This window comes from Poecilia reticulata, chromosome 9 (genome assembly GCF_904066995.2).
Source record: "Poecilia reticulata chromosome 9, P_reticulata-male-v2, whole genome shotgun sequence".
Taxonomy (NCBI): Eukaryota; Metazoa; Chordata; class Actinopteri; order Cyprinodontiformes; family Poeciliidae; genus Poecilia; species Poecilia reticulata.
In genome coordinates this window covers 21,468,835-21,491,509 of record NC_088838.1, presented here as the reverse complement: position 1 = coordinate 21,491,509, position 22,675 = coordinate 21,468,835, and the positions used below count along the sequence as shown (strand labels likewise).

The window sequence follows — 22,675 nt, the reverse complement described above, 5'->3', positions numbered from 1 at the left end:
ATGTCAGGTCCTTTTCCAAAGCTCCTGACCTTTCAGTTAACAATGGGACAAAAAGAAAGAAGAAAGGTTATTTACCCTGGGGTCCTTGGTCCCACGAGTAAAGTTTGCAAAGCTTAATTATTCCAATTAGCGCTTTCAGGGTTCAATGTCATACACTGTGTCAGTAAAGTTTTCAATTAAGCATCATTAAGCCACAGTGTGTGGGTGAACTGGAATCCATTATCAAGCTGAACTATGAGAAACATTGCACAGAAGTACAACTACCATTAACCACCATTAAACATTTCAAAAGCAGAAGTGAGACTGAAGTAGATATAGAGAGCCAGAGAGAGAGAGAGAAAAGAGAGATAGACTGATGTTGTTAACAGGGATTAATAAAGATTTATTGAATGAAAGTGTGTGGGCTGACTTTGACTGTGAAAAATTGGCGAAGGACCATCTGCTGAGAAATGGGAGAGCCAGACAGTCAAATGGAGAACAGAAAACACCAATACCTGGAAATGTATTTATGATTTTGTCTTCTAAAACAACGTCTCTGATTTTCCAAAACCAACAAACACAAGAGCTGCTATCATGTTATTGTCATTCATTTAAATGGCACAGGAAGATGTGCGGCCATAGGTAAATGACCCTACAGCCACATTTAACAGGCAGGCACACTATGGGATCTCCAGCTAAGCTACAATGATACACACACAAAAAACATAATAAAAAATCCACAACACAGATGTCTGGTGTGTCACATCCCTGAGACACAATCTATACTCATAGTCAATAAATTTAAATATCATTGAGGAAATGTTCCTTTATTCCAGTAACCCATCAAGTGAATTAATTTCACACAGATTAACATTTTCAAACCTGCATTTCTCTTAATTTTGATCATATTTTGCTTACAGCTAAAAATGACATGAGTATGAGCTGATTAAAGATTAATATTTGCAAAAGGCACTTTTGATCTGACAATGACACCTCATTGGAAAACATATTCTAATTTGCCGAATGTGACTGTAAAGCATACATATGCTTCGCAACTAAAGATTTATGCGAGTGCCAAGCAAATGTCACAGCAAAGAAATCAGTCTGTAGTAATGAAAGTTTTTTACCTCAACATGCTAAAATGTTCGACTGATGACATTTTGACCTGCTTGTTCATTAATTCAAGTATTAGATCACCCCGGGGCAGCCGTAGACTCTTAAACTTTTAATTGCAAATGCTCAGCTAACACCAAGTATGCAAAACTAAAAACGAACACTATGAATTTTACACTGATAATAGAAATACATATGGGCAAAACAAAACTGGTACACTGGTTCACAATGAAGTGAAGAGATTAAGATCTGTAAAATTATATTTTATGGAACAAGTTAATTCATTTATCAATATACTAACATACACGGGAAGAAAGCGGACAATGTAAATGCAGCTTAAAAAGGATGTCTTCACTACCCTTGAGAAATTTTTTTAAATTAAATTATACAGATTAGCTTTAGTTTCTAAACCAGGAGCACCACAGGGCTTGTTTTGATTGAATGTTTGGTCTTTGTGGATTGTTGAATGGTAGAACTTTATACAAATGAATGTGAAAATAATGAGCCTATAAAAAAATTATGTATTAGAAATTCTTGAACAACATTAATTATTTAAAGTTTAATATGTGGTAGTGGTCTACTGCATACTTACTTTTACACACTAAACATAAAAACATAAAAAATCTCAATCCACAGTCAAACAGCACATAGCTATCTTACACTGCAATTGAATAAAAAAGAAAATAAGAGACATAGATAAATAAGGAAAAGAAAAGAAAACCCTGACAAAAATGTCAATACTCAAGTCGATAATTCGTTGGCATCATGGGGTGACAAAAAGCAGCACAGCAAGTAAAGCAAAAAGTCACTTTTTTGCAACGGATCTATGGGAAACATTTCTTCAAGAAAGATTCTGTTCTCTGATACAGCTCCAAGATGTCAATTATTCTCTTAACACAATAATAGAAAGGCACCACGCACTTTACAGGAATATTCACAACAGTGCGACACAAACTGTGGGCGACTAAGTTAAACTCTGCAGGACAAAGAAAGAGCTGCACAGTAAGAAGCTCTCACAATCCAGAGGAACGACTACTGCTGCTCTCCTCTTGTGACACGGTTTTCACTGGCCATATTTGTTCACACAATGACTTGTAGCACAATTATATAATCTATACCTCTTTTTTAATGAAAGCCACATAAACACATAGGATTAACAAGTAGAATAATTTCAAACAAAGCTCAAAGATTCATAGTTCCCGCACAGTTTCCAAGTTCAAGTAAATTTTTTGAAACGAGCAAAGTTCTTTGATTTAATCGAATGATTTATGTATAAACAACAATTGTCATAATCCTTTCACTGTAGCCATTTCATCTTAGGTTTAAAAATTTATTTATTTCCGGGTTGGCGCATTCAAGTCAGTTTTCTTCAATCTTGTGCATTTTGCAAAGAGTTCTTATTCAATTCATTAAATCTTATTTAAAGGTTTGCAATAACCAAACTTTCAGAAGGAAGTCCATCAGGAGTTATTTTAACCGGTACTGACAATTTCACCTTTACGAGACTTTTTAATACAAAAGCTTGCCAAGCTATATGAGAGCATCACAAACAAACAGCTTATGATCTATATACTGTGTCTTCATTGAGACTCACAACACCTAAATTTCCCTTCAAAGCAGGCTTTAGTAGAGAAGTACTTTCATATTAGTGACAGATCACTTACTGAATTCATGGTGTGAAGAGGAAATGAAATCAACACATGAGTGAGCTGGGGCTGCAGACGGAACAATGAAGAAGGTATGAATGCATGCCTTGATCTGAGACTGAAATGAAGGCAAGTCAAGACATATTAAAAGTGAAGGCGATGGAAATGAATGTTTGTTGTTATTGTACACACATTTGCACTCGGTCTCTCGATTTCACGTCCATAAAGAGACTGATAAAGTCGAGGAATTCCGTAAAGCCTGTAAGTGCATCAAATCCAGACAAAATTGTGAGAAGATACTGACATGAAATCCAAAATCAAAAATGTAAAAGTAAAACCAAAACAATCTTTTCAGATACATTTTTTGAATATGTTTTTGATTAAATATTACCCTCGCCTTATTCTCAAATAATAAAAGAGTAAATCCACTCTGGCTTCCTGAAGGTTCAAATCCCTTCACTATGTCAGGAAATTAAATCCCACAGTCTAAAGCCCCTTTTTTACACAATCACTGGGTTTTACATTGTTCTGAGGGGAACTGAACATGTGTCATATGTGAATGACTACAAAGATGCTTTTGTCATGAAAGCATCTTGAAGTCTAGTGTGAACATTTCTCATCACAAATAGTGTCATGCTGTGAAAAGAAAACAACCTTATAGGGGTATTTGTAAGATGTATTTTCTAACTTGTTTTTGATTTGAAACATTTTTAATTATCCTTGTGATGGAAAAAATAATAATTCTGAAAGATTCTTAACTGAATGAAAAGAGATGGAAATGTCTAAAAGACAGAGTGAGAGAAGCTATTTCAATTTTACAAAATGTTAGTGGAAGTATTTTTAATACTTTATCAATTATCAAACTTACAATAGAAGACTAGATCAAGCTTTAAGAAAGAAAATAAGATCATTCTGTCCCAGAATCCTTTGAGCTTTTTCTTTCAAAGTGAAACCTTGTGAAAATTACCTAAATAATTTGGGCATAGATTCCTTAGAATTTGTTCAAATGAACCATTTAGGATAATGAGAGACGTCCGTCTAGGAGAACCATCTACTGAAACCATAACTTTTGGAGTTATTTTATTTTTTTTTTACTACTGAAATATACAAACATGCCATAAAGCACTGTGAAATGGTATTAATTACAGATTTCTTTAGTTTTTTTCTTTCATTCTTTTCTCAAACTGTTTTAGGTCATCAAACCCATGTTCTATATTATAATAAGAACTTTACAAAAAACAAAATAAAGTCATTAAACAAAATCAAAAATTTTGACAATTTGAAAAAAAAAAAAGATGTTCAAACCAAAATGTCCCTGGTTTGAAACAAGAATTGTCCCCTAAACCCAACACTTAGTTGCATACTTTGTAACAACTGCCATAGAAACTTTGAGATAAGTCACAATGAGCACTTTCCATCACTGCAGAAAATATTTATCCTACTTTTTTGTTTTAAGTCAATCACATTGTAGATTATACCTCGGTATCTTTATGTCTTTATCTAATTTAACTCATAGATTTTACCTAAGCTGCTCCGAGAAGCATTTATTATGTTTTTGTTTTGAGACGCACAGAGGTGAAAATGCTTGTGTCGTCAGAAATATTGTCCTTCACACTGGTGCAGATTTAAATTTAAGGAACAATTACTTTATCATGTTTGGACAGCTTTCTCCGTTAATACCATCATTTTGTATTTACTCAAAGAACTGTATCTCCTCCTATTCTTCTTCTCTGCTCCTTTTTAATCCAATTTATGGTAGAACAAAGCATGGAAGCAGTCTAAGAGGTCAAAAATACCAGTGGCCTCTCCTGGAATTTATTGCCCTTGTCTTTGGGGATTCTTAAGCATGATTAACATTCAAATAATGTAAATTTTATTACCAAAAGTGCTTTAAGTCAATGCTGAGACCCATGCAATACTCTGGATCCTCTCAGATCCACCATTGGGCCCGAGTGAACTGTCCAGTTGGGTAACACCAGGGCCACTAGTTTTGAACATCTCACACAACTAAGTTGCTGCAGAGGTACTGGCTTCGGCAGAGATTAATTTCTCAGATAACAGTAAGCATGGACATTATAATCTCACAGTAATAGTAAAAAAAATAGGTAATAAAGATTTGCATTGGCAATTCCTTTGACCCAAACAACTCTAAAGGTAAATGACTGAATTCTGACTTTTGCAAAGCAAAGATCCTTCTACAATTGCTAATTTGCCAGAAGCCCAATATGTTCAAGCTATGCTATGTTCAAGCAAATTAAAATTTGCTTGAACATAAATGGTCTCTGTGGGATGCATTAAAAAAAGGCAGTGCGCTTCCATAATGGTGTTTGCTCCTCCACGGCAAGACTTAAACTTATAGTGGAGGTACAGAAACCTCCTGCATAAAAAGGTAAATATGAAGACTGTAAGGAAACATTCTTCTTTTTATATTTGTGACCGCCAAATAACGTCAATATCAACATACAAGTTGAAAGTGCGAGAGGAATCAACTAAAAATGCTGCCGGTTTAAAAGATTGATAAAGTCATTAATGCTTTGTACCCAATGTGTGAAAAGGGCTGAACAATCTAACATAATTTCTTGGGAGTGAAAATCGCCTCTGGTGTGTGCTCACCACTGCAATCTACCCTGTGGCCCCCGAGGTGTGATTTATTTGTGTTTGTGACAGAGATTTGTCACTGTAGTAATCGTCATTTGGCCCCTCAAGCATGCCACAGAACATGCTCTGCCATGGTCCCCACAGAAATACACCATATTGTGGCTCTATTTTAGAACCATTCAGCCATCAGCCCTCAAGCTGATAGCGGAACGCTCGCTTTCAGCCAGGTAATGAAACAACAATATATCTCTTGGAGAGCAGGACCAAAATTAAACAATGGACATGGCGCCCTCTGCTTAGCACTCAACTGTGCAATAGGAAATGAAAACAAAATAATATTAATATAACAATGAGCTTGCTATTAATTTTATCTGAGCTTTTTATTGGTATTTGTCCACAAACTGAATTCCGTGCACTCTCTAGACTCCTAAGCATTTACACACTGGTTTCTCTTCCATGATCACACATAAAAGGCATCGCCATCTTGTAACTGAAGATTAGAACATGCTTCAAAAGTGCAATAAAATACATGGCTAACAACATCTCAAGATGTCCATCTGCTGTGGATCTGATCTTATGTTTCAAATTTTCATATCAATGCCTGCCAACAAGCAGACACAAAAATAATGTATTCCCCTGAAAGGATTTTTTTTTTTAATCTTGCCCCTTCAGCACTTCAAAACAACTTGTCAGTAGCTGTCAGTTTAAATTAGCGGAGCGGCCCTTTATGGCACTGTTTTCTGACTCTGGTAAATCTGCAGGCTGTCTCCATCAATCATGGAGCAGGACACACACACACAAAAACTCTCACACACAGAATCATGAACACACTTCCAGATTATTCCACAATGCTGACAAATGCTGGCAGATTTGCACACACGCACATACAGAAACACAGATGTGAAGTGCTGCTGCACTTCAGCTACAGCAATAGAACTTCACAGCAAACAAAGCGTTTGAAAACGATAAAGTTGAAGCAGTCTGTCTGTTTCTACAGATGCTGCCCTGCTCATGTTCTCTTTAAAGTGTCAAAGCAAATAAGTTATTTTTCATCTTTGATATTATCCCGGGGGATGTGCACATACCAAACACTTTTCAAGTATGCAGAGCACACACACACACGCACACACGCACACACACACACACACACACACACACGCACACGCACATGCACACTGATGCACAATTCAAGTCTGCATAGCACACACTCTGACGTAAACATGTAGAGTAAATACTCCTCAGAAGTTGCAGAGATTCTCCCCAGGTATACCAGCCAATCACTCTGTATTTACACCATCGCAGCCTCAAGAAATCTATTACCTGCAAAATATGAAGTAGGCCTCACTTTCCCAATCAGACAGTCCTGATCAGTTACAGCAGGCACTAAAAGGACAGCCGAGTGTTTCGAGGTGACAGGTAAGAATAGATGTATCGGACCCCATGAATTGTCAGGTGGTATCCAAGTTTGATCAAGCAGTGTTACACAGATGATAATATGGTAACTGTGGAGTAAGGCTGGACGATATGGTTGAAAAATGTTTTTAAGAGTTTCATACCAGTGGATATTGATAATTATTAGTTTTTTGTGTTAAAAATCTGAAATATTGCCAGGCCAGTGACGTGATCTTTCCTGTTTTATTTAGTTTTCTCTTGAGCGGTTGTATTAATTTTCTCCTTTCACTTCTCACTGATGCTTCTTATTTTTAAGCAGTTATGAGGCACAGTGGCAAAACTTGAAACTGCTGCAACATAAGTTACTCAACAGGTTGTTGCTAGATAACCAAAGAGTGAGTGAAGCTGTAATCTTAGGTTACTTCACTTGCTCAGGTTTAGAGTCATGTACATACTTTTTTGAGTTTAGCAAATGGCTGCAAAGAAACAAAGAGTGAAACATTTAAAGGGGTCTGAATACTTTCCATACCCGCTGTCCATAAAAAGATTTTTTGATTAACTGACTATCTAAATTAAATGAAATTATGTGGGTATTAATTTTTCTTTTCATTAATTTGTTTTCAAACTGACACAAGCAAGATAACTAAGGATTTTTCTGACTCAACTTTTGAAAATTGGTTCAGGGAGATTTAGACAACACTTTTAGAAATGCATTTGTCATCACATCTCTGATGTTATTAAAAATATTTGGAATGTGCCGAGGATTCTCAAGGCCACATAATGTCATCATCAGTGTAAAGTAGGAAACATGCTATCCTTGGACTGAAGTATGAGTATGACATCGATAAGGACCAGTGCTGCTACGAAATGGCATGGAAAATAGATGAATGTAAGGAAAAGTTTAAATGCAAATATGGAGATTGGAGTTGATTTAAAAATGACACCAAGTAAAATCTTTCTGAAATGCAAAAAGTCAAGGAGATACAACATAAAATACAATTCAAACTGTGCATTAGAATCATTACAATATTACAAAATAGATAATAAAACAACCATTATTAAATTGTATAAGATAATAGACAAATAGCAAGCAGCTAAAGATAAGTTTAATATCAGGAGTAGGAAGCAATAAGTGACTTAAAAACTACAAAAGAAAAACTACAAAAGAATTTGTGGTTTTTAAGGGGGAGAATACTGTCCAAAACACAAATAATGTATTTGCTTTCATCTAGGAAGCAATATGGCAGCCTGAAAGATGTGGCCTGCTTATTTAAGCAATTCTTGCTCCTGACTCGAGTCAATTCTGTCCTGTTTGGTAAGCCTCGTATATCCTGCACCGCACATCCCTGTTTTTAAATTCCGCTTTTAGCAGATAAAAGTGATACCACAGAGAATGTTCAACAGATCAAAATCATGCGCATCTCAAATCTGTAGATAACGCAGCCTGTCTGATGTGATATACTGAGGCTCGTGTTGCAGTTCCACAACATTTCCCGTCGGTGTTATGGCTCCATCACAGCAGTCTGCACTTTCTGTTTCCTACGGAGGCCGTTATTGACTGCATGATAATCCGCAATTTAATGGTTTCACTCCTTCCAAAGTGAAGCAAAAACGAATAAAAATAAAAGAAGAAAATGTGACGTATTGAATCATGACACGTTCTGCCAAAACAAAATCACAAAGTGTTATATTAAAAAAACAAAGATGAAAAAAAGATGTAATTTTTGTATGATTAAACACAAAATACAAATGATTAAATATAAATATTTGAGTTTTATTTGAGCTACCAATACGTGCTTTCAGATAATACTTTCAATCTGGTCTAGATGTTTTATTTATGCATTGCCACCATCTGAAAGGTGTTGATGTGGGACGGAGGGCTGAATGTAGTCCAAAAAAATATTACAGATAAATAAGAGGGTAAGAATAAAACAAATAAAACAATAAAATAAAGCAAAGAAAGCTGCTTAAAAAAAGCTCAACAGCCTGGTTCATAAACTCTGATCGTTCTCCAGCTTAAATCTAATCCGAGGAGAAATACGTTATTCAGCAGAATCAGCTGAAGATATGTTGATAAAGATGAACTAAAATTTGGTTGTATTTGAAACCCTACAAGCATTTGGACAGAGCAAGACGATGGCAGCACACAGTTCGGTTAGAGTGTTGAATAAAGTGGACAAAGTGATCCAGGGTCTGTGGTTGTGAAAGTATGACCTGAAAGTACCATATAGGATCCTTCTGGACATTACTTGAAAGGGAATTGCTCTGAACACAGATAGCACAAGAATTATTGATTTGTCAACCTAATTTGTCAACCTGATATTATCATGTTATCAATGAATTTAATCAATTTTGGGAACTCAGGTCCAGCAGAACTTGCTGTCGGTCCATCCTTGGGGTTTTTAAAATAATTTCTACTGTGCTTATTTTTGAGCCGTTTCTGTTCAGAGGTAAAGATAATGTTTTGCTTAAGCAACTCATCCTTTTGGTTGCTGTTTAGAAGGTCTTTATCAGTGTTGATTAGCTTTGTTTTGACTGGCTGGTACCAAATTAGTGGAAAGTAGTTGATGCCAAGTATATTATCAACCACTTTTCAGGTAAACTCAAGACTATATGAGTACCATTACAAAGTTTTGAATACCCTGGTTGTAGGCACTGTATTAAAATTTTAGAAAATTGTGCTAAAGCATGAAAAGAATATATAACATTCCTCTTTAAGCAAACACTTAACTGAATTCGGAGGTCGTTTAAAAATAATTATTTATTCATTAGGAAATTGTATGTTCTGCTTATATATAAAATCACGATTGGTTAGAGATTCAGAGGGGAAAATACCTCACAGTATAATTAACCGTTACTTAATTGTTTGATTAACACAAAACCAAATGAATGAGACATCAAGAAGTCTCAAGATTTGCTATGATTGGACCACAGAAGACAACCAAATATGAAATGTTTCTCTCCATGGAGCAAAGGCACAGACTGCTAATATAATTCCTTTTAAACCTCAATGCTGTGCTTCAGTAATCAGTGTAATAGAGAATGTCAGAATGACAGATCTCAAAGAGAAACAAAGCAATTATACATCCACAACAATATTCTCCCCCCTGATAATTCTACTCTGTTTTACTTTGAAGCATTAGGTCTAAGTAAGGACACAGTTTGAACCTGCCTTCCCAAGAGAAAGACATTACGACAACAGTAATAAAAGTAAATTGCAGACATGGCTTGCTAATTAATTGCTTGTTTATTTTAATAAAAGTCATGATAGGCAATATTCTGAAGTGCAATGCTTCATTAGATATGGAGCTATTAAGAGACCTCGACATTCATGCATTCCCATATTTTGGCCCATGCAATGAGATGTACTCAAGTCGTTTACCACACACATGCAGATATTCACAAGCACTCATAAAAACATTGCTGTCTGTTTTACGTAATGTAACTTTCATAAGTGTAATGAGGATATCAGCCATATTTTCCCATTCATGTTGAAATGATCTTAAACTTGATTGCATACAAAGCCAGCACGACACTCTGTTGAGAAGTAGGGAATCCTTGTGGGGCCCCTTACAGTAATAACTGCACCTGCTGAGGTTGCAGTCTGGCGGCATGGTTTTATGTTGCAGCGTGACATTAAAGATTAATGCAAACAGACAAACAAGGAATTCCTCCAGATTTTGAGGAGCAAAACACAATTGCTGAGAGGAAATGAGTGAATGACCTTTGCGTACCGGCTGCAAAAATTACCATACTTCCTTGTTTTCATGAGGGAATAGGAAGATAATGAATAAATGAATAAATTCAGTTGCTGTGTTGATCGAAGAGACATACCAGACTTTGTGTTGGGCCAAACAAAGTAAACAACTGGGATCAGCTTGAATATTTGAAACATTTGAATCAATTCTGCTTTGTTTATTGTCCCAAATCACTACGTAAGTCGTAAGGGCATTCATCATCGTGAGGTCAAGATCTTATTTCCCTCAGAAGAACAAGCCAACAATTTCCTTAAAGCAAACAGTTGTGACAATCTATTGTTGATTTTCTTCTGAGGCTAACTTGTCACATTTGCTTAAGCTCAGTGTCAAGTATCGGTGCTTAAAAGCAGTTTTACTGTTTCTTGGAAAACAGATTTATGACCAATTCTGATTTTTCACTGAGCAACTGACCAATCAGACAAAAACGTCTGGCAGTGTTAAGGGCCACATTTATGTTGGGCTTCTGTTTTTCTATTCCAAGCTTTTTCAGATGACAAAAACTAGAGTTCTGTTTCGTTTAAAAGCCATTTTACAAGCGTGTGATTTCTCTTTAACTTTACCCTTAACCTGTCTAAAGAGGTCCAAATTTCAACTGGAGACTGACTGACTCCATGGATGGATGGATGAATATTTTGCATATTCTCTTCTGAACATTAATTGAATCTACACATTCAGAGTGCATTGAATCCCTGTTTGCAGGAGTGGCCAATTTACTTCACTAAAATAAATCAAGAGAAGCAGGAAAATGAAAATGCATTATTCATAACTTATTAGTGTATTTCTGAACCTTAAAGTAAAAGGACTGGGATAAAGAGCATGAAACAAAACACCTCAATCAATGCACATTTAATCAATTCACAATTCACAAATGAAACAGGGGCATAGACGTTGCTAGGATGTTGTTTACTGTTATGAGTCTTACCTCTGGGAGAAAATGTCCCTGTAGGGGCTGCCGTGCTGCATGGCGATACCATATCCACGGTCTGGCGCGTTGCTGCTTACAGTGTAGAATGAACAATCCTCATCATTATTGGCCACGTACTCCAGCACTGCTGCATCCCACACAAAGCCAAAGCGGCCATATTTCACCTTAATGAAAGGGAAACAGAGGAAAGAAGACATTCTTCTTTAGCAGGAATCCTATAGAGTATCTGAGTTATTCTGATAGTTATGGCTGGACTCTCAGTCCAGGTCCAATTAACCAATTTAAAACATTTTTGTTTGCAAAGTTATGGTTACATACATTAAGCAGCAAGAAGTCTGCTAGTACTTATTTCCTCCAATACCAAGAGACTTTCTAATCGCTTTCGATCAGGGATTTTTGTTGTCTAAGTAATATTACACCCTGACTCCCCTCTTTATATGGTGTGGACCAGTGCGTTTAACAGAGATCCAACTTTATTGTTCCACATTCTTGTAACTTTAGATGTATGTGATATAAACGGCCTTGTTTATCACTCGCTATGAAGCCAAGTTTGGGATACTTTTCGCATTTTATGCAGGGAACATTTCCATGCTGTCAGTGTGTTTAGTCCGAGTGTGGGATTGTTGTTGAGAAAGCCATAAAGGACTTAAAATGGGAATCACGGCTTAGTTCAGTTGAGGTGCTTGTTGTTAACACGTCCTGTAGTTAACATTCAATAGAGCAATATTTTTTTCTACAAGAACAAAAATATGGAAACAGGAGAGACTGTGATATTCTCATAAAAACACCTTTGATACGTCAAACAGTGATAAATGCAGCAGCCAGACACAGAAAGATACACACAGACTCACACATTCACACACTTTTTTCATAATACATTATTCTGGACTTGGTGTGTCATTAACTTTAATGGTGCTTTATAAAATTTTCAAACCCATCTGTGTTTTAGCGCGTGTGTTTGTGTGTTGCCTCACTTGGCTCATACGTGATGACTAATGTCCGAGGGCTGACAAGGCCTTCTGATTGGGTGATTTCACAGCTTTAAGTCTGCTGCAGTGTGTGCGCGTATGTGTGTGTACACACGTCTTCAACGTTTCGCTGCAGGATATCAAAAGGGATCATATTACTCTTTACAGCTTTGAAAAGAAAGGGAAGAGCACTGCTATTAGTTGTGAAGAATGCTTTCATGCCTTCCATTTATTGCTGAATTTAAAAAAAACTGGTTTTGCAAAACAGAAATTAGTAAAACGTGTACTTACATTTTATAATATGAAATATAAGGAACATTTATGTTTACTGAATTTAAATGAAATGGCCTAAAAAATTATTGTGAGCTTTATGTGTGGTTATTTCTGTGACATGACTCACAATTTTGACATAAAAAAATATTGCAATTACACTTACAGGGACATCTTTCATCTTAATAATACTATAATTTAAGGTTGAAATAAATAAAATCTGACTTTCTTGATAAAGCACACTCATGATGAGCAATAAGGCCACGGTAAACATTAACAGAGACTTTACTGTTATAAAAGCTTCAGATCAGTTAAATTAAAAGCAATATATGAATTTCTGACCCTTTGATTTTTTTTCATAATAAAGAAAGGAGATCCTATAGACAAGAATAATATAGAAATGTGTGTTAAAGTAACTTCTAAGTTAAAACTTGCATCAGACTATGTAACTCTGGCAAATAAGACTCCCATGACGACTCTTTCTTTTTTTCCCCCATTGCATTGGGACTTGCCCATTATAACTCAGTATGTTTACATGCCTGTTATGTTTTTATGTTATTATTTTCATATCGTACTATTTCAAGGAACTTTTATTATATTATTCCACTGTCTCCCTTTCAGTGTTTGCAGTACTTGTTTTAATAGACTGCTCATGGTACCTCAGCTCACTTTGGTCACTTTCATCACCATCATGCCGCTTCAGTATTTGTTCTGTATACATATGTGCAGCTATTCTTGGTCTTATTTACAAAGTGTTATCATTTTATCTGAGGCATATGCGTGCTTGAGGTCCTTATCTCACTACTCCCAAACGTTTTGAATGTTTTACTGGCTACAATTTGTCATTAAATTGACATAAGTCTAAAATAACCATAAGTCTTTCATTCCACTTTACCATCAGTTTAAAACAGTCTTGTACACCTACTTATCTGGAAGGGTGCATCATTTAGTTAAAAATTCCTTTTTTAGGGTGTGCTGTGGTGGCGCAGGGGTTGAGCACAGTCCACATATGGAGGCTTCAGTCCTCGACGTGGCTGTCGCACGTTCGATTCCCGGCCTGGCGACCTTTGCCGCATGTCTTCCCCTTCTCTCATTACCCACTTTCCTCTTAACCAACTATCAAATAAAGGCCACTAGAGCCGATAAAACCTTTAAAAAAAATCCTTTTTTAAAGAGTCAGCTTTGAATTTTAACGAACAAGAGCAAATGTAGTCTTGCTTTCGTTCTTTTTTTTGGTTACAATTTCACATGTTCAACCTGTTTAAAATTCAGCTGCTAGACTTTTAGTAACCATAACATTAATCCATTACTGGTGCATATAAAATGGTCTCCAGGTAACCATACAATAAGAAAGGCTCCAGAGAGGTATAGTAGTTGACAGCATAGCCTGAAAGCAAAAACATTTTTACTTTGAATCTCATTTAGCTGCCTTTTCAGCCCCTTTCTCTCAAAAACAGTATTCTTCAAGCTATGTTCTCCCTGATGCAGTAACAACATAGAATTATATACCAAATTTTGTTCCAATTTTGGCAAATCTAGTTCTGATTTAAAGACTCATCATCCCCTTCTTACAATCGGTAAGATAAAATGATTTTCATGTGGGTTTAACACATTAATATGTCATATGGTTATTATTTTACTAAAATTATTCCTTTTATATCCTGCTGATCCTAAATCTGTTATAACGCTAAAGATATTTTGACTTGACAGCTAGACTGATCCAGTTTTTCTTATCAATAGTAAACTTATACCACCATCAACATGAGCAAAATCCTGAGCAGTTATCCCAACTAAGAGTATTGTGGTGAAGTAGGTGAAGGAAAATGTGGTTACCTGCAGCAGTGCTTCATAAACAGAGAGAAAATGCATGCAAATAGGGAGTATTGATTTCATACAGTAGAACAACTACTCTACATGCACAGCATCACTTTAATATCGACTTAACTTTGATTAATTAATGAACATAACAATCACAGCTGGGGTGGCACTATAAAAATGACATCCTGAAGGCCATTCTTCTTTTGTGAATAAAGCAAAACAACAAATACTTTGTAAAATAATCATACATGACACAAGGGGAAGGGACTGGAAAACAACATATGAACTATGCTGTTTAAGTTCTCCAGTTGAAGTTAATCTGACAGGTCATCCTTCTCCTAACTCAGGGTTAAACAAATTGCTTTACATGTTTATGCAGTGCATTTTTATATGATATGTCCTTTAATTTTCTATATAACATTTAACACATTTTAACATTTTCTGTATATATATGCTTTCTTTTGTTAAGGTTTCTTCACTTTTGGGTAAGGAGAATTACTAACCATACCTATAGTTTGATAATGACAGAACTGGTCTAATTTAATGAAGAAAACATGCTCACACAGAAACACATCCTGTTAATAACTTTTAGGAATGTGAACGTTATTCAGTCGTGTGAACTCATCTGAGACAAACACCCACCATAAACCCCTGTGACCTCCTTCAAGCTAGTGGGCGGCAGTTCACTTATGTTGACTTAAATAATTAAAGAGAGAGAGAGAGAAAGGGACAGTAAACGTTGCAAGGGAGTGCAAGGAAGTCAGACAGCTTGTGAAGACAACAGGTTTGCTTTCCAGACTATTTATTATCACTGTAAGTTATGAAGTTATCTTCTTATCACAGATATATATATATATATATATATATTGCAAGAAAGATTGCAAAAGGTTTCAAAATGTCCTCATTTTCCAGACTAATGTAAAAACAAGGGTATGTCTGTAAGGCACTTCATTGTGCTACTGTAGTTAAGGTTATTTTCCGCTGAATTACTGAATCAGTCACACAACCACAGACTGTCATACATCAATCTAAACATTAGACAGGGATATATATATATTTCTATCTGATGAGTGTGATGCTGATGGGCAACAGCATGAAAAATTGTAAGGTACTGGAACAAGGCGGGAATTTCCTTTGTAGCACAGGCGAAGGATAAAAAGGTTCTGCAGGACCCTACATAGATAGTGCACACAGAACAAACTTAACTTAAAAAATAATTCCTGGATGTAGGAGAAATGCTGTCAAACAAAAGTACACCAGTTTTCTGTTGATTTAAAGCTTAAAATAACAGCTGCTTCCCTGCATTTCTCATTCTGCTGATAAAAAGTTGGATTAATTACACATGCCAATCATTAATCATTATAATTCTTACATCAAATTAAGCAGGCAAAGTGCAGAAAGACACCAAAACTTTTTAAGAGAGGATGCGTACCTCAGCAACAGCAATGATGCTGAAAAATAGCTTATAAGCACATCATTTTGCACCACAATATTTAGTTATTTTTTACCTGCAGCAAATATTATGGTGCAAACTTGCAGTGTGATCAGCCCAGCCTTGGCTGGTTCATGATGGTTTTGGGGTGACCAAGACTTGCACATGCCAATCAAAGATCAGAGACTGGTAGCTAATCCATGAGGAGTCAATCAGCATGGGCCAAAATACAAGGAGAGAAGAGCAGAACTAAAGAGAAGTTAAACATTTTATTGGTAGACACACAGGGTCAGTGGCAGAAACCACAAGAGAGAAAATCACAAAAAGTAAGAACATTTACTTACAGTCATGTTCATTAAAGTGGAATATTTGCTTGTCAACATAAAAATACTTTTTGAGAATAACAACCTTTAAGCAGGTATTAAACATACTTCCACATTTTCTCAGTTTTTAAATTCTTCAGATGTAATATTCCAATATTAATGTTAATGCTAATCAGAAAATCAACAAATAAAAGCTTAAAAACATCAGTTTGTTTAGTTAATCTGTATAATTTGTTTCACTTAGTTGCTGAACTAAATTAGCTCTTCAGTAATATTGTAACTTATTGAATAGGTCTGTGTATCTATATATATATATATATATATATATATATATATATTTTTTTTTTTTGAAATTGCATCATTGTCATGTCAGACGTCTCCTCACAGCCACAGCAGCTGCAGAGCTCTGCCTTTCTTCTTGCATCACTCCCCTTTGACTTGTTTGATTTTATGAGATGTAAGGCAGGCTTGGACAGAAAAAAGGCAAGCATGAAATCTACTGCTATACATGCCATGCAATAACCAACATAGATCTAAGGATTTGCTCCTTTTCTACACCTTATAGACAGTTTGGTTTCTGTCTGTGTGACGTCATTTCAAAACAAACCTTCAATTCACATCTATACTCGATGATATAAGACACTTTTGGCCGTGAACCGGTTTGCATACAATGCTTTATTGGTTGACTTGAGTACAAGAGGCAACAATTGACTTTTATTCCTTTTCCACAATTGCATGAGCTAAAATACTGCAATGAGCAGATAAGAGACTTTTTTTTGTGCCTTTAGAGTGTATTAACAAAAGCAGAGGTTAATAACAGTGAAATAGTTAACAAAAGAATCCATTTAACTCAGGTGCTCACATTTCTAGAAACATTTCTTTGAGTCCTTAAGCCAAGCTGGCTATGGCTCTGTGCTTCCATGCTCTTTCTGTACTTGCTTCCCTCTGTTTCTTTGGGCATTATTTGACGACTCAGAGAGCATCAAAATGAGCGACTGCTCCCCAGCCAAATTTTTCCCCTTCTTTGCTCTGGCTGGCTTCGTGTAGATATGTGAAGATCTGAATAAAGATCAGATTAGGTGCAGGGAAATCAATCAAAGCGAAAAAGAGAGACAGCGCCTCCCCCTCTGTGCATCGTACTGCATCAATATACATGAGGAAAGTTATTTTAAGACAAGTTCTCATGTAGGAGGAGAAAACTGTGTTTAAGTAAGTTTCTTTTTGCATTATGTCTCCACATATTCTGCAATGAATTACACTGAAAATACAATGTTGTCACTATAGGTAATGTAAATAAGCATACACTTCAACTGCTTAGGCATGTTTCCCCCCTCCTTTTTGTAATGCAAGCTGAATTTGAAGAGACTTAGGTAGCTCTTCTAAAATACCCCTGTTGTCTGAGATGGAGCTCGGGCAACAGGGGTAAAGCACTCAATTTGGGTAAATAATCTAAATTTTCTTGGCAGGACCCTTTCTCATTTATTAGTTCAGAAACAAGCACATCATCATCTACTCACGTATTCCCATTAAAACCACCTGACATTCTCTTGTATCCGACAAAGAATATTTTTCCTATCACCAAACAGCTAAACACGCCGTCTGAGACCACAAAAGGCTAGTAGTCCTCATGAGGCATCAGTTCCTCAGGAGGAGTTCTGTCCAGCTGTTTGCTCTAGTGGCACCAGCCGCCTCAATCCCCAGAGACACTATATGACAACTTCTTCTCTGCCTTTCCTCTCTTTGTTTTCTCAGTTGTTTAATTACCATCGGCTGTCATCAGTTGTCTTTGTCTCTTCAGGAAGGAGGACTTGGGGAAAAAAACAATGGAATTAATCGCCAATTGCCACGCTCTATGCAAATCTTTATCCAGACCCCGTTAAGTCGATGAGAGATGCGATAGTGAAGGAGAGGCGTAATTGGAGACAGATGTTGGAGAGACGGATCATCCGAGACGGATCAGTGAGCCAAAACTAAGATGCCACCCTTAATAAGATCTGGCTGAATACAAAAATCACTTCTTTCCGTTTCCTTTTCTTTTCATATTTACTTAACTGTATTGTTCATAATGACTCTGATGTTTCATTTGCCTGCTGTTGAAACGTATCTTTCGCGTTTCTCTGACATCTTGTCCATCTTTTTCTTACTCATGTTCCTTTTGAGATGCAAATGAAGTGCATGAGAGGCTGGTGACCTGGTTTACACCTGTGGAGCCCAAACATAAAATCTATTCAAAAACTGCGCTAATAAGTTGTTTGTGTTTAAACCAGAATATCTACAAATGCCAACTTAAATGAAAGTAACCTTTGTGAGCCTCTGTGCATTATAAAAATCAAAAAGCAAATACTTCCCAATAAGACAATACAGAATCAAATATGATCACCTTTGTATTTGTGCGAGTGGCATGAGATTTTTTAAAACTTTGAAACACAAAGTGCAGCGTTTAACCAAAGCACTGTGTGTGTGAAGAAGTCGCCAGCAGTACTTGGGTTTTTGCACGAAGACGTGTGAATGAATATACGTTGCTTACACTAGTGGAGTTTGGCTCCAGTGATTGATTATATTTGTCCAAGCTGTTGCTTCAATGCTGAGTTTTCAATTGCTGAATGGGAATCTATAATGGGACGTCAGCAAAGACACAGATGCTGGAGAAGGCGTTCACTTCTTGAACCAGCACTTAGATGTGCAATATGGGGGAAAATTGCAAAGCTTGTGTGTGCAGCTGTTGCATCACAAAGACAAGAAAGAAAACTGTCACAACAGTGTTGTGGCACATTTTTGTAACATTTAGAATTGCAGAACGCATCAAGTGTCGATAGAAAAATTAATCTCAACTGCAATCCCAAATACATGCCAGTTTTTCTACTTTACAAGCAAGGGGCTTGTGCTACTGACGGAGGTGGGTGGTTTGTTGAGTGATGGACCTTTTGAGAAGTTTCCTGGAAAGGACAGCATCCTGTGATGACTTCCCTGAAGATATTATGGAATATGTTTTGTAGCAACAACAAAAACACACCTGCACTCCCTAGATTTCTCAGTCTCATGCCAGCCACAACTCATCAAACATGACGATATCTTAAAGATACTGACCTCAAAGTCCTTATAATCAATTAATTTACTAAGATGTCAAACTAAAATGCTTCTAAAAATATATATTATGTAATTATATTGTCTATCTAGATAAATGTAAAACATGATAAGTGTTCGACACTTTTTGGAAGTAGGGTAGAAAGTATTTTCCATCCATCCATTTTCTGTACACCCTTGTCCCTTAGTGGGACAAAAGTATTATAATTTTCTTAATTAAATGTTATATTTTTCCATATACACATTTTAATACACAATTTGTTTAAAAATAAAATCATTTGATTTCATTTATAATAATATTCAAAAGTGATAATAGTTTATAATCAGATCCCATTTTTTCGAGGAAACACATGTCCAAAAATTGTTTTGATTTTATGAAACAAACATGCATTTGAACAAGTCTGTTTTATTCAGATGTTTCTTTTAATGTTTTTTATTCCGTTTTATAAAAAAAAAAATAGAAAACAGAAAAAAAGTCCTGCTAACATTGAGCTGTCCCAGATAAAAAGCAGTGAAAATGAAGACATATTTATATAGCAAGACATTACAGGAGGTGAAATGTGTCCCTGGCAAACAGATGGTAACAGACTGTGGCAGATGTGAGAACAAGATAAAAACAAAAGATACAAGAAAAGGGTGAGATTTTCAGACAATGCAGATCCCATATTAATCATGTTGTAGATTTGTATGGCTTTAATCAACAGTCACAGCTCATTAGTATGCCCCTCACTAACGTGAAAAATTGAATTACTGCTAAAAAGTGACCCTTAAGCGATTATGCATAAGAGCAATACAGTGTTTGCACTTCTGCCAAGGAGAATTTTATTCTTGTTCTTGCTTGTATGCTCTAAAATAATCACACACTATCTTCATGCAATTAATAGGCGGTCAAAACTTTTGTCTCAGAGCAACTTTATGAATGTTTCTCCCATTTTGTTAAAACAAAAACGCTACAGTACTACAGATTTACACCCATCTAATCACATGACTAACAACTGCCTTAAGTAACATGGAAAATCCAGATTCTTTAAGCAATAGGCTATAAACGGGTGTTTGAGCTCGGATTGGCAGAGCAGCTTGATAGTTGGTCTCTCTCAGTATATATATATATATAGCTGCTTATTCACATGAAACTTGTGAAAGTAACTGCTTTCATTGAGGCCTCAAGTTTCTACTGTGTCCATCCAACTCATTTCAGAGTGTATACATGTGTTTTGAAGCTCATGTGCAATGCAAAAATCATTATTTCTCAGTTTTTCTCTTATGCAGTCCTTAATTTATTTAGAAAAGCAGTCCCTATAATGAGTTTGAAAAATATGGAAGGAATGTCTGAACTACTACAGTAAGTTGAGAACCATGCCCGTCCATCTATCTCTCATCCATCTTATTTTCAATTAAAAGGTCCTATTCCTGTGAGTATGCCCCCTTTGTTTCCTTCTGGTCAATCAGACTCAGTGGACAGATTAGACGTCTGAACTGTGACGGACACCTTTCCCCTCTCAATGGGAAGGATCACTGAACTCGAGGTCATCACAAATTTACACAGCTTCTCACCTTGTCAAAAGCAATGAGACCAGACATCATGGGAGACAACTTCATTTGACAGCACACACATTTCTGTACACTGGTTATCCTCCTTTTCCTTCTTTTTTTTTTAACCACAGAGGAAACAATAATAATAATAATAATAATAATAATAATAATAATAATAATAATAATAATAATAAAGAAAATCTCTGGCTATGCAGCCTTGTATTATTCTGGAAACATTTTAGAAGGGGCCTATTTGAAAAGAAATAAATATCCATCCACCACATTTGATATGGATTTTTTCAGAAGATTTTCCAGTGATTTTTCCAAGTCGTAACAGCAGACAGTTCCTTACATAGCTCATCTTTAGTTTATTGTTTCTGCTGCTGTGGGGGAAATGTGGTAACAGTTCCCATTTCACAGCTTTTTTTGTTTTACAGTAAATTCCTTTCTACCTACAAATTAGTTCTGCAAACTCAGCGCCCCCCGCATTTATTGGAACGCATGGGGGAAATTTGTAAAGAATCTTACATTCATCCTTTATTATAGATCTGTAATCTCACACAGATTTAGGAAAATCCTGTGATGTATGTAATTTGAAGAATATATTTCTTAGTGGTAAAGAACTAAGAAATATATTGATTTGTTTAGAAAATAACTGGTAGCATGATTCTGATATTAATTCGCCGCCATTAAGTGATGGAATCTATGGACAGAACGATCAATCAAAATACACACACACACAAAAAAAAATCGATATTAATAAACAAAATAACAGAACTGACCTATAGTTGTTCTGCATATTAATTTCTTGTTGCTTCTTTAAATGTCCAGTTTATGGGGAATGGGCAAACCCCTGACTGTTCACCCTGACTCAGTAATGATGTTAAAGAAGCTACACTTATCAAATTTGAACTGGACATATTTTTCCAGATGAGCCACATAAAACCTTTTATTTGTGAAAACAGTATTAGTTATGTATACTCTATTTTTATATGTTGATCAGAGTCTTTAGGAACTTTAGATCTTTTGTTCCCAGAATTACATTTTTTGCCCATTATTGATGCATTAGGTCAGTTCAGGGCCAGCACCAATCATATAAAGAGACAACACCAATTATATCAGTGTCACAGATAAAATGCAAAAGAATGTGAGTCCTTTATTTCAAGAAAACAAATGACTTTGTAAATAAATATTAGATAATGGTCATAACCTATTATTATTTTATTTCATTATATTATTTTGGGGGGTATTACTAAAAAGAAAAGGGGATTTAAATTTTCTGTATTTATCGAACGCTCATCCAATCAGTATTTGTCTATGTAATACAGATGCAAAAAAATACTAGTACTTCTATTACTGCTAAAAATAATAACAATACAGGAAATTATGAATTAGCCCTTTACAACATGGATACATCTGATTCTGAAGTTGTTGCACAGTTTGAGGTTAAAACAAATTCTAAATAAAACCTTACCATGAAGATGTTTGACACTTAAATGTCCATGATGTCAAAGAAAAAAGTTGATACATCTGAAACACTGACAGAGAGGAAAGGTATAAAACAAAAATATCAAAGAAACATTGATTAAAAAAAAATCCTGCTTACACATACCTGGTGGGTGTTGAGTTTAAACTAGTTTTTCTTTAAATGGAAAATAAATATCTGCAAACATCTCAAGGGAACCTTGAACCAGGAAGATTATAAATGCATAAAAGCATCCGAAACACTTTAGAGCTTCATTTTGTGACATTCTGCAGACTAAAGTATTCAGACATTATCCTGTAAGTCCTTTTTCCAGTTTGAACAAAGCCAGAGCCGTTTTGAAAATGCAAGAG

The 22,675-nt window shown here is 35.8% G+C and overlaps 1 protein-coding gene across 6 annotated transcripts in view; it reads right to left on the bottom strand.

The window, feature by feature from the left end:
- The window catches only part of grid2 (glutamate receptor, ionotropic, delta 2), a 446,512-nt gene that overhangs the window by 29,038 nt on the left and 394,799 nt on the right, over positions 1–22,675 (bottom strand). For all 6 annotated transcript variants that reach the window (XR_014088939.1, XR_014088940.1, XM_081610703.1 and 3 more), the window contains one exon: positions 11,409–11,575. Coding sequence is in view for 4 of the 6 variants with exons in the window: in XM_081610703.1 (XP_081466829.1) it covers positions 11,409–11,575 (167 nt within the window). In the remaining 2 variants the exon portion in view is untranslated. The remainder of the gene's footprint in view (positions 1–11,408; positions 11,576–22,675) is intronic.